The following is a 12,122-nucleotide window of genomic DNA, read 5'->3' on the forward strand; positions in this document are numbered from 1 at the left end:
CAGGGCGGGAAACAGGGCGTGGTACTTCCGGGGGGCGTGGCCACATCCTTATATGGGCAGGGGGCGTGGCCAGAGCCCCATACAGGTGAATGGAGCTGGCAGGAGGGGGCGTGGCCAGAGCCCCCCATAGCAGTTAATAGGGGTCGGCTGCTTCCTTATATGGAGTTGGGGGCGTGGCTAGAGCCCCATAGGCGTTCACTATGGGTTTGTTTATATGGCGCGGGGTGTGCGCGGCCATTACCATATATGGTTTAGGGGGCGTGGCTATTACCATATATGGTGCGAAAGGGGGCGTGGCTTGGTGCCGGCAGGTGCCGCCCGCGGCCCCGGCGCTCAGTTGGCGATGGGGCCGCGCGCGGGGCGGCCGCTGCTGCGGCTGCTGCTGATGCTGCTGATGGGGGGTGAGAGGGGTTAGGGGGGGTCTGTGAGGGGATGGGGGGGGACATGGGGGCCTGGGGGAGGGTTATGAGGGGTCTGTGAGGGGATTGGGGGGGACATGGGGGCCTGGGGGAGGGTTATGAGGGGTCTGTGAGGGGATTGGGGGGGACATGGGGGCCTGGGGGAGGGTTATGAGGGGTCTGTGAGGGGATTGGGGGGGACATGGGGGCCTGGGGGAGGGTTATGAGGGGTCTGTGAGGGGATTGGGGGGGACATGGGGGCCTGGGGGGGTTATGAGGGGTCTGTGAGGGGATTGGGGGGTGTTATGGGGGGTCTGTGAGGGGATATGGGGGGTGAGAGGGGTTAGGGGGGGTCTGTGAGGGGATTGGGGGGTGTTATGGGGGGTCTGTGAGGGGATATGGGGGGTGAGAGGGGTTAGGGGGGGTCTGCGAGGGGATAGGGGGGGACATGGGGGCCTGGGGGAGGGTTACGAGGGGTCTGTGAGGGGATTGGGGGGGATATTGGGGCCTGGGGGGGGGTTACGGGGGGTGTGCGAGGGGATAGGGGGGGACATGGGGGCCTGGAGGGGGGTTAGGGGGGGTCTGTGAGGGGAAATGGGGGGGGATATTGGGGTCTGGGGGGGTTATTGGGGGGCATTGAGGGGATGGGGGGGTCTGGGGAGGGTTATGGGGGGGTCTGTGAGGGGAAGGGGGGGTTATGGGGGTTCTGGGAGGATAAGGGGGGGCGTTGAGGGCATCTGAGTGGGTCGGGGGGGAGTTTTGGGGGACATTAGGGTCTGTAGCAGGGTCTGGGGGGACATTGAGGGGATGTGGGGGGGCTCTGGGGGGTCTGGGGGGGGACGGGGGGATGTGGGGGGGTGTCTCTTGAAATATTGGGGGTGTTGAGGGAAAACAGGGGAACAAAAGGGGGTTGGGGGGGGTCTGAGGGGAATGGGGGGGGGGCTTAGGGGCACAAGGGGACCCAGGGTTGAAGGAATGGGGGGGTCCTGAGGAGATTGGGGGGGTCCTGAGGGGATTGCGGGGTCTGAGAGGATTGGGGGGGGGGCACGAGGGGACCCAGGGCTGAGGGAAAAGGGGGGGCCCTGAGGGGGCATAGAGGGGGACAGGGGGGGTCTGGGGGGTCTTTGAGGGGACATAGCAGGGACATTGGGATGGGGGGGGGGTGGGTCCTGAGGGGTCTGTGAGGAGACATGGGGGGACGTTGGGGTCTGTAGGGGGACAGGGGGGGGCTGTAAGGGGACATGGGGGGGGATTGGGGGCTGGAGGGGGTTCTGGGGGTCTGTGAGGGGACATTGGGGTCTATGAGGGGGCTGTGAGGGGACATGGAGGGACATTGAGGGCTGGAGGGGGTTCTGGGGGGCTGTGAGGGGGTTTTGGGGGGTCTGTGAGGGGACATTGGGGTCTATGAGGGGGCTGTGAGGGGACAGGGGGGGTTCTTGGGGGACATTGAGGGGACACGGGGAGTTCTGGGGGGTCTGTGAGGGGACATTGAGGGGGCGGGGAGTTTTGGGGGGTCTGTGAGGGGACATTGAGGGGACAGGGGGAGTTTTGGGGGGTCTGTGAGGGGACATTGAGGGGGCGGGGAGTTTTGGGGGGTCTGTGAGGGGACATTGAGGGGACAGGGGGAGTTTTGGGGGGTCTGTGAGGGGACATTGATGGGACAGGGGGAGTTTTGGGGGGTCTGTGAGGGGACCTTGAGGGGACGGGGGGGTTCTTGGGGGACATTGAGGGGACAGGGGGAGTTTTCGGGGGGCTGTGAGGGGACCTTGGGGTCTCTGAGGGGACATTGACAGTACAGGGGGAGTTTTGGGGTGTTTGTGAGGGGACATTGAGGGGACGGGGGAGGTTCTTGGGGGACATTGAGGGACATTGAAGGGAGAGGAGGAGTTTTTGGGGGGTCTGTGAGGGGACATTGAGGTCTCTGAGGGGACATTGAGGGGACGGGGGGGTTCTCGGGGGACATTGAGGGGAGAGGGGGAGTTTTGGGGGGTCTGTGAGGGGACATTGGGGTCTGTGAGGGGACAGGGAGGGTTTTTGGGGGTCTGTGAGGGGACATTGGGGTCTGTGAGGGGACACTGAGGGGATAGGGGGAGTTTTGGGGGGTCTGTGAGGGGACATTGGGGGGACAGGGGGGGTTCTTGGGGGTCTGTGAGGGGACATTGGGGTCTGTGAGGGGTCATTGAGGGGACAGGGGGGGTTCTTGGGGGTCTGTGAGGGGACACTGAGGGGATAGGGGGAGTTTTGGGGGGTCTGTGAGGGGACATTGGGGGGACAGGGGGGGTTCTCGGGGGACATTGAGGGGAGAGGGGGAGATTTTGGGGGTCTGTGAGGGGACAGGGGGGGTTTTGGGGGGTCTGTGAGGGGACATTGGGGGCTGTGAGGGGACATTGAGGGGACATGAGGGGACATTGGGGTCTGGGGGGGGGCAGGAGGGGTTCTGGGGGTGCTGTAAGGGGACACCCCTCCCCACTCGGGGTTTTGGGGTGTCGCTGGGGCCAGCGGGGTGACGCGTGGCGGTGACACAGAGGGGGGGTCACATTCCTCGGGGCAGGTTTTTCCGGCTCGCCCCGGATGCTGAATCCCTTCCCGGATTCCAGTGGGGGGGGGGGACACATTCCCAGGTCCAGGGGTGCCCCCCACCCCCAAAAAAAAAAACCAGGGTGACCCCCCCCCATAAAAATATCTGGGGTGACCCCAAGCTTGTCCCCTTCCCCACAGGTCACGGGGGAGCAGCAGAAGCAGAAGAATCAGGTTCAAAAGGGGGGGTCCGATGTTTTGGGGGGGGTCCCCATGATTTGATGGGGTCTTGGGGTCCCATAGAGGGGGGATCCCGTGATTTTTGGGGGGGTCCCATGGTTTGGGGGGGGCTTGAGTGCTCTAGAAGGGGGCTCATGCGTTTTTTGGGGGGGGTCCCATCGTCTGGGGGGGTTGGGGGGGTCCCAGGTGCCCTGGAAGATGGGAATGGGGGGGGGGCTCATAGTTTTTGGGGGGGTCCCATGGTTTGGGGGGGGTCTTGGGGTCCCACATAGTGGGGGTCCCATAGTTTGGGGGGGGTCCATGGTTTGTGGGTGTCTTGGGGGTCATGGGGGGGGGTCCCATGTTTTGGGGGCTCTTTGGGTCCCACAGAGGGGGGTGAATCCCATAGTTTTTTGGGGGGGATCTCATAGTTTTGGGGGGGGTCCAATGGCTTTGGGGGGGTCCCACGGTTCTGGGGGGGGTGTCCATGGTTTGTGGGTGCCTTGGGGGTCATGGGGGGGGGTTCCCATGTTTTGGGGGGGCTCTTGGGGTCCCAAAGCGGGGAATCCCATAGTTTTTTGGGGGGGATCTCATAGTTTTGGGGGGGTCCCATGGTTCTGAGGGGGGGGGTCCATGGTTTGTGGGTGTCTTGGGGGTTATGGGGGGGGTCTTGGGGTCCCAAAGCGGGGAATCCCGTAGTTTTTTGGGGGGGATCTCATAGTTTTGGGGGGGTCCCATGGCTTTGGGGGGGTCCCATGGTTCTGAGGGGGGGGTCCATGGTTTGTGGGTGTCTTGAGGGTTATGGGGGGGGGTCTTGGGGTCCCAAAGCGGGGAATCCCATAGTTTTTTGGGGGGAATCTCATGGCTTTGGGGGGTCCCACGGTTCTGGGGGTGGGGGGGGTCCATGGTTTGTGGGTGTCTTGGGGGTCATGGGGGGGTCCCATGTTTTGGGGGGGGGTCTTGGGGTCACAAAGTGGGGGACCCCCATAGTTTTTTGGGGGAAACTCACGGTTTTGGGTGGTTCCACGATTTTGGGGGGGCTCCCCTGACCTTTCCTGCCCCCCCCCCCCCCCCCCCCCCCCCCAAATTCTAGAGTCGGTGCCGTGCGGGACCCCCGTGGGGCGTCGCGTGGTGGGGGGCTCGGGGGCGCAGGCCGGCCAGTGGCCGTGGCAAGCGAGCATCGCCTTCCGTGGCCACCACGTCTGCGGGGGGGCCCTCATCGCCCCCGCCTGGGTCCTCACCGCCGCCCACTGCTTCCCGCCGTGAGTGCCCCCCGAAAACGAGACACCCCCCCCCAAAAAAATAATATATATATATAGCAACCCCCCCGGTCTCTAAAATGGACCCCGAAAACGAGCCCCAAAACCCGAAAAAGGAGCCCTAGGAGCCCAAAAATGAGCCCAAAATACACCCCCGGGACCCAAAAACTCAGCCCCCCCCCAAAAATCAACCACCTTGGGCCCCCAGGACCCCAAAATGAACCCCAGGACCCCTAAAATGACTCCAAAATACACCCCCAGGACCCGAAAACTCAGCCCCCCCCCAAAAATCAACCACCTTGGGCCCCCGGGACTCCAAAATGAACCCCAGGACCCCTAAAATGACTCCAAAATACACCCCCGGGACCCAAAAACTCAGCCCCCCCCAAAAATCAACCACCTTGGGCCCCCAGGACCCCAAAAATGACCCCCAGGACCCCTAAAATGACCCCCAGGACCCCTAAAATGACCCCAAAATACACCCCCGGGACCCAAAAACTCAGCCCCCCCCAAAAATCAACCACCTCGGGCCCCCAGGACCCCAAAAATGACCCCCAGGACCCCTAAAATGACCCCTAGCAGCCTAAAAATGAGCCCCGATCGCCACAAAAAAAAACACTCCGGGCCACTAAGACCCCAAAAATGACCTCCAGGACCCCAAAACTGACCCCCCCACTCCAAAACAACCAAGCTGGGCCCTCGGGGCCCCAAACCTGAGGCCCAGGACCCCAAAATGACCCCCAGGACCCCTAAAATGACCACAAAATACACCCCCGGGACCCAAAAATTCAGACCCCCCCAAAAATGAGCCCCAGGACCCCGAACCCCCCAAATCCCCTCCTAAGACCCCACTATCCCCCCCAAACCCCGTCCTAGGACCCCAATAACCCCCCCTAGACCCCAATATCCCCCCAAACCCCCTCCTAGGACCCCAATAACCCTCCATAAAACCCAATATCCCCCCCAAACCCCCTCCTAGGACCCCAATAACCCTCCATAAACCCCAATATCCCCCCAAAACCCCCTCCTAGGACCCCAATAACCCCCCTGGGACCCCATTATCATCCCCAAACCCCCTCGTAGGACCCCAATAAACCCCTGAGACCCCGATATCCCCCCCCAAACCCCCTCCTAGGATCCCAGTAACCCCCCTGGGACCCCAGTATCCCCCCCAAACCTCCCATAACCCCCTCCTAGGACCCCACTAGCTCCTCCTAGACCCCAATATCCCCCCCAAACCCCCTCCTAGGACCCCAATAACCCCCCAAACCCCCTCCTAGGACCCCAATGAAGCCCTGAGACCCCAATATCCCCCCCAGAACCCCCTCCTAGGACCCCAATAACCCCCCTGAGACCCCAATATCCCACCCAAATCCCCCAGAACCCCCTCCTAGGACCCCAATAAACCCCTTGAGACCCCAATATCCCCCGCAAACCCTCCAGAACCCCCTCGTAGGACCCCAATAACCCCCCTGAGACCCCAATATCCCCCCCAAATCCCCTCGTAGGACCCCAATAACCCCCCTGGGACCCCAATTACCCTCCCCAGCACCCCGATAACCCTTCCCAACTCCCCCTGAGACCTCAATATCCCCCCCAAACCCTCCAGAACCTCCTCCTAGGACCCAAATAACCCCCCTGGGACTCCAGTATCCCCCCCAGACTCTCTCCTAGGACCCCAATAACCCCCCTGGGACCCCAATATCCCCCCTAAACCCCTTATTTTTTTTTTTTCCTCGCAGAGAGAACCCCGTCTCCGAGTACCGGGTGACGCTGGGGGCCCTGCAGCTGCTGTCCCCCCCTCCGGAGGCCCAGGTGCTGCGCGTGGGCTCGGTCACCCGGCACCCCGCGTACCGCGACGACGGCGACGTCACCGGGGACGTCGCGGGGGACCTGGCCCTGGCTCGCCTCGACCCCCCTGCCACCCCCAGCCGCCTGGTGCGCCCCGTCTGCCTCCCCGCGCCCGGCACGCGCTTCCCGCCCGGCACCAACTGCACCTTCACCGGCTGGGGGGACATCCGCACCGCCGGTGGGTGCTGGGAGCGCTGGGACGGGCACTGGGAGCGGCTACAGGGGCACTGGGAGCACTGGGAGTAGCCATCAGGGCACTGGGAGCAGCTACAGGGGCACTGGGAGCACTGGGAGCACCTACAGGGGCACTGGGAGCACCTACAGGGGCACTGGGAGCACTGGGACGGGCACTGGGAGCAGCTACAGGGGCACTGGGAGCGCTGGGACAGGCACTGGGAGCAGCTACAGGGGCACTGGGAGCACTGGGAGTAGCCATCAGGGCACTGGGAGAGGCTACAGGGGCACTGGGAGCACTGGGAGTAGCCATCAGGGCACTGGGAGAGGCTACAGGGGCACTGGGAGCGCTGGGACGGGCACTGGGAGCGGCTACAGGGGCACTGGGAGCACTGGGAGGGGCACTGGGAGCACTGGCAGCACCTACAGGGGCACTGGGAGCACTGGGACGGGCACTGGGAGCGGCTACAGGGGCACTGGGAGCACTGGGAGTAGCCATCAGGGCACTGGGAGAGGCTACAGGGGCACTGGGAGCACTGGGAGAATCTACAGGGGCACTGGGAGCATCTACAGGGGCACTGGGAGCACTGGGAGCACCTACAGGGGCACTGGGAGCATCTACAGGAGCACTGGGAGCACTGGAACAGGCACTGGGAGCATCTACAGGGGCACTGGGAGCAGCTATGGGGTCACTGGGAGCATCTACAGAGGCACTGGGAGCACTGGGAGCAGCTATGGGGTCACTGGGAACATCTAGAGGGGCACTGGGAGTATCTAGAGGGGCACTGGGAGCACCTAGAGGGGCACTGGGAGCACCCAGAGTAACCATCAGGGCACTGGAAGCATCTACAGGGGCACTGGGAGCAGCTATGGGGTCACTGGGAGCATCTGGAGGGGCACTGGGAGTATCTAGAGGGGCACTGGGAGCACTGGGAGCAGCTATGGGGTCACTGGGAGCATCTGGAGGGGCACTGGGAGTATCTAGAGGGGCACTGGGAGCACTGGGAGCAGCTATGGGGTCACTGGGAGCATCTAGAGGGGCACTGGGAGTATCTAGAGGGGCACTGGGAGCATCTACAGGGGCACTGGGAGCACCTGGAGTAACCATCAGGGCACTGGGAGCATCTACAGGGGCACTGGGAGCACTGGGAGCACCTACGGGGCCACTGGGAGCAGCCGTGGGCGGCTCACTGGCCTTTACTGGTTTGTACTGGTGCCCGCAGTGCCGCTGCCGCCGCCCAAGCCGCTGCAGGAGGTGTCGCTGCCGCTGGTGAGCGGGAGGCGCTGCCGCTGCCTGCACCGCGCGGGGGGCACCGGGACCCCGGCCCGAGACACCCTCTGCGCCGGCCCCGAGCACGGGCAGCGCGACGCCTGCCAGGTACCCACCCCGAACGGCCCCCAGACACCCAAAAACCAGACACAGAGGGCCCGAAAGAGCCAAAAAACAGGCCCAAAGGACCCAAAAGAGCCAAAAACCAGACCCAAAGGCCTCAAAAGAGCCGAAAAACAGACCCAAAGGGCCCAAAAGAGCCAAAAAACAGACCCAAAGGGCCCAAAAGAGCCAAAAAACAGACCCAAAGGGCCCAGAAGAGCCAAAAACCAGACCCAAAGGACCCAAAAGAGGCAAAAACCAGACCCAAAGGCCTCAAAAGAGCCAAAAAACAGCCCCGAACAACCTAAAAGAGCCAAAAACCAGCCCCCAGCACCCTGAAGGAGCCAAAAAACAGCCCCCAGCACCCCAAAAGAGCCAAAAACCAGACCCAAAGGCCCTAAAAGAGCCAAAAAACAGACACGAAGGCCTCAAAAGAGCCGAAAAAAACAGACCCAAAGGGCCCAAAAGAGCCAAAAACCAGACCCAAAGGGCCTACAAGAGCCAAAAACCAGACCCAAAGGCCCTGAAAGAGACAAAAAACAGACCCAAAGGACCCAAAAGAGACAAAAAACAGACACAAAGGCCCCAAAAGAGCCAAAAACCAGACCCAAAGGCCCCGAAAGAGACAAAAAACAGACACAAAGGACCCAAAAGAGACAAAAACCAGACCTAAAGGACCCAAAAGAGCCAAAAACCAGACCCAAAGGCCCTGAAAGAGACAAAAAACAGACCCAAAGGACCCAAAAGAGACAAAAAACAGACACAAAGGCCCCAAAAGAGCCAAAAACCAGACCCAAAGGCCTCGAAAGAGACAAAAAACACACAAAGGACCCAAAAGAGCCAAAAAACAGACCCAAAGGCGCCAAAAGAGCCAAAAACCAGCCACCAGCAACCTGAAAGAGCCAAAAAAACAGACCAAAAGGCCCCAAAAGAGCCAAAAAACAGACTCAAAGGGCCCAAAAGAGCCAAAAACCAGACACGAAGGTCCTAAAATAACCAAAAAACAGACCCAAAGGCCCCGAAAGAGCCAAAAACCAGACCCAAAGGCCCCAAAAGAGCCAAAAAACAGACACGAAGGCCTCAAAAGAGCCAAAAACCAGACACGAAGGTCCTAAAATAACCAAAAAACAGACCCAAAGGCCCCGAAAGAGCCAAAAAACAGACCCAAAGGCCCCAAAAGAGCCAAAAACCAGACCCGAACACCCTGAAAGAGCCAAAACCAGACCTAAAAGACCCAAAAGAGCCAAAAACCAGACCCCAACGCCCCGAGAGAGCCAAAAACCAGACCCCGGCACCCCGAAACACCCAAAAACCAGACCCTGGCACCCCGAAAGAGCCAAAAACCAGCCCCGAATGCCCCGAAAGAGCCAAAACCCAGACCCAAACGCCCCGAAAGAGCCAAAAAACAGCCCTGAACACCCTGAAAGAGCTAAAAACTAGCCCCAAACGCCCCGAAAGAGCCAAAAAACAGACCCAAAGGGCCTAAAATATCCAAAAACCAGCCCCAAAGGCCTCAAAAGAGCCAAAAACCAGACCCAAAGGGCCCAAAAGAGCCAAAAAACAGACCCAAAGGCCACAAAAGAGCCAAAAACCAGACCCAAAGGCCCCAAGAGCCAAAAACCAGACCTAAAGGCCCCAAAAGAGCCAAAAACCAGACCCAAAGGCGCCAAAAGAGCCAAAAAACAGACTCAAAGGGCCCAAAAGAGCCAAAAACCAGACACAGAGGACCCAAAAGAGCCAAAAAACAGGCCCAAAAGAGCCAAAAAACAGGCCCAAAGGAACCAAAAGAGCCAAAAACCAGACCCAAAGGCCTCAAAAGAGCCAAAAAACAGCCCCAAACAACCTAAAAGAGCCAAAAACCAGCCCCCAGCACCCTGAAAGAGCCAAAAAACAGCCCCCAGCACCCCGAAAGAGCCAAAAACCAGCCCCAAAGGCCCAAAAGAGCCAAAAAACAGACCCAAAGGGCCCAAAAGAGACAAAAAACAGACCCGAAGGGCCCAAAAGAGACAAAAACCAGCCCCAAAGGCCCTAAAATATCCAAAAACCAGACCCAAAGGGCCTACAAGAGCCAAAAACCAGACCCAAAGGCCCTGAAAGAGACAAAAAACAGACCCAAAGGACCCAAAAGAGACAAAAAACAGACCCAAAGGCCCCAAAAGAGCCAAAATCCAGACCCAAAGGCCCCGAAAGAGACAAAAAACAGACACAAAGAACCCAAAAGAGACAAAAACCAGACCTAAAGGACCCAAAAGAGCCAAAAAACAGACCCAAAGGCCCCAAAAGAGCCAAAAACCAGACCCAGAGGCCCCGAAGGAGCCAAAAACCAGACCCAGAGGCCCCAAAAGAGCCAAAAACCAGACCCAGAGGCCCCAAAAGAGCCAAAAAACAGACCCAGAGGCCTCAAAAGAGCCAAAAACCAGCCCCAAAGGCCCTAAAAGAGCCAAAAATAGCCCCAAAACAGCCCCAAACCCTTAGGCCGCGTTTGGCCCCGAGACCATTTTCTCCCCCCCAGCCCATTTTTTACCCCCCTAGCCCATTTTTCTCCCCCCCCCCCTTTTTTTTATCCCCCCCAGCCCACTTTTCACCCCCCTGGACCATTTTTTACCCCCCTAGGCCATTTTTTTACCCCCCCAGCCCATTTTTTTACCCCGTTAGCCCACTTTTCCCCCTCCCCAGCCCATTTTTCTGCCCCCCCAGCCCATCTTATTGCCCCCCCCAAGCTATAATTTACCCCCCCCCCCCCCTTTTCTCTCCTTCCAGGGCGACTCGGGGGGCCCGCTGGCGTGCCGCCTGGGGGGCTGGTGGCTGCTGGCGGGGGTGTCGAGCTGGGGCGCTGCCTGCGGGCTCCGGCCCGGCGTCTACACCCGGGCGGCCGCCCACGCCGCCTGGATCGCCGCCGCCGTCCCCGAGGCGCCGCTCAGGACCCCCCCGGGACCCCCCCCCGGCGACCACGACGACGACGACGACGACTGGGGGGGCCCCTGCGACGACGAGGAGCCCCCCCCGGCCTGGCCGAGGCCCCTGCCCCCCAACCCGCCCCACGGGGCGGCCCCCGGCACCCCCCCCGCCGGCCCCCTGCTGCTGCTGGGGGTGCTGCTGGCCCGCGGCTACTGAAAGCGGAGAGGTGGCTACCGAAAACAGGCCTCGGGGCGACCCGAAACGGGCTTCTGGCTACTGAAAACGGAGCGTGGCTACTGAAAATTGGCTTCTGGCAACCAAAACCGGAGCGTGGCTACTGAAAATTGGCTTCTGGCAACTGAAAACGGAGTGTGGCTACGGAAAATTGGCTTCTGGCAACCAAAAATGGAGTGTGGCTACCAAAAATTGGATTCTGGCAACTGAAAATAGAGCGTGGCTACTGAAAATTGGCTTCTGGCTACTGAAAACGGAGCGTGGCTACTGAAAATTGGCTTCTGGCTACTGAAAATGGAGTGTGGCTACTGAAAATTGGCTTCTGGCAACCGAAAATGGAGCGTGGCTACGGAAAATTGGCTTCTGGCTACTGAAAATGGAGCGTGGCTACCAAAAATTGGCTTCTGGCAACCAAAACCGGAGCGTGGCTACTGAAAATTGGCTTCTGGCAACTGAAAATGGAGTGTGGCAACCTAAAATTGGCTTCTGGCAACCAAAAATGGAGTGTGGCTACCAAAAATTGGCTTCTGGCAACCGAAAATGGAGCGTGGCTACCAAAAATTGGCTTCTGGCAACCGAAAATGGAGCGTGGCTACGGAAAATTGGCTTCTGGCAACCAAAACCGGAGCGTGGCTACTGAAAATAGGGTTCTGGCAACTGAAAATGGAGCGTGGCAACCTAAAATTGGCTTCTGGCAACCAAAAATGGAGCGTGGCTACTGAAAATTGGCTTCTGGCAACTGAAAATGGAGTGTGGCAACCTAAAATTGGCTTCTGGCAACCAAAAATGGAGTGTGGCTACCAAAAATTGGCTTCTGGCAACCGAAAATGGAGCGTGGCTACCAAAAATTGGCTTCTGGCAACCGAAAATGGAGCGTGGCTACGGAAAATTGGCTTCTGGCAACCAAAACCGGAGCGTGGCTACTGAAAATAGGGTTCTGGCAACTGAAAATGGAGCGTGGCAACCTAAAATTGGCTTCTGGCAACCAAAAATGGAGCGTGGCTACCAAAAATTGGCTTCTGGCAGCCAAAAATGGAGTGTGGCTACCAAAAACGGAGCATGGCTACTGAAAATTGGCTTCTGGCAACCGAAAATGGAGCGTGGCTACCAAAAATTGGCTTCTGGCAGCCAAAAATGGAGTGTGGCTACCAAAAACGGAGCGTGGCTACTGAAAATTGGCTTCTGGCAACCGAAAATGGA

The 12,122-nt window shown here is 59.7% G+C and overlaps 1 protein-coding gene across 1 annotated transcript in view; it reads left to right on the top strand.

Moving 5' to 3' along the window:
* Positions 1–343: 343 nt before the first annotated feature.
* Positions 344–12,122, top strand: part of LOC138734474 (uncharacterized) — a 108,253-nt gene continuing 96,474 nt past the window's right edge. Inside the window, exons 1-2 of the mRNA XM_069882119.1 lie at positions 344–401; positions 4,228–4,396. Coding sequence (XP_069738220.1) covers positions 344–401; positions 4,228–4,396 — 227 coding nt within the window. The remainder of the gene's footprint in view (positions 402–4,227; positions 4,397–12,122) is intronic.

This window comes from Phaenicophaeus curvirostris, unplaced genomic scaffold (assembly GCF_032191515.1).
Source record: "Phaenicophaeus curvirostris isolate KB17595 unplaced genomic scaffold, BPBGC_Pcur_1.0 scaffold_84, whole genome shotgun sequence".
NCBI lineage: Eukaryota > Metazoa > Chordata > Aves > Cuculiformes > Cuculidae > Phaenicophaeus > Phaenicophaeus curvirostris.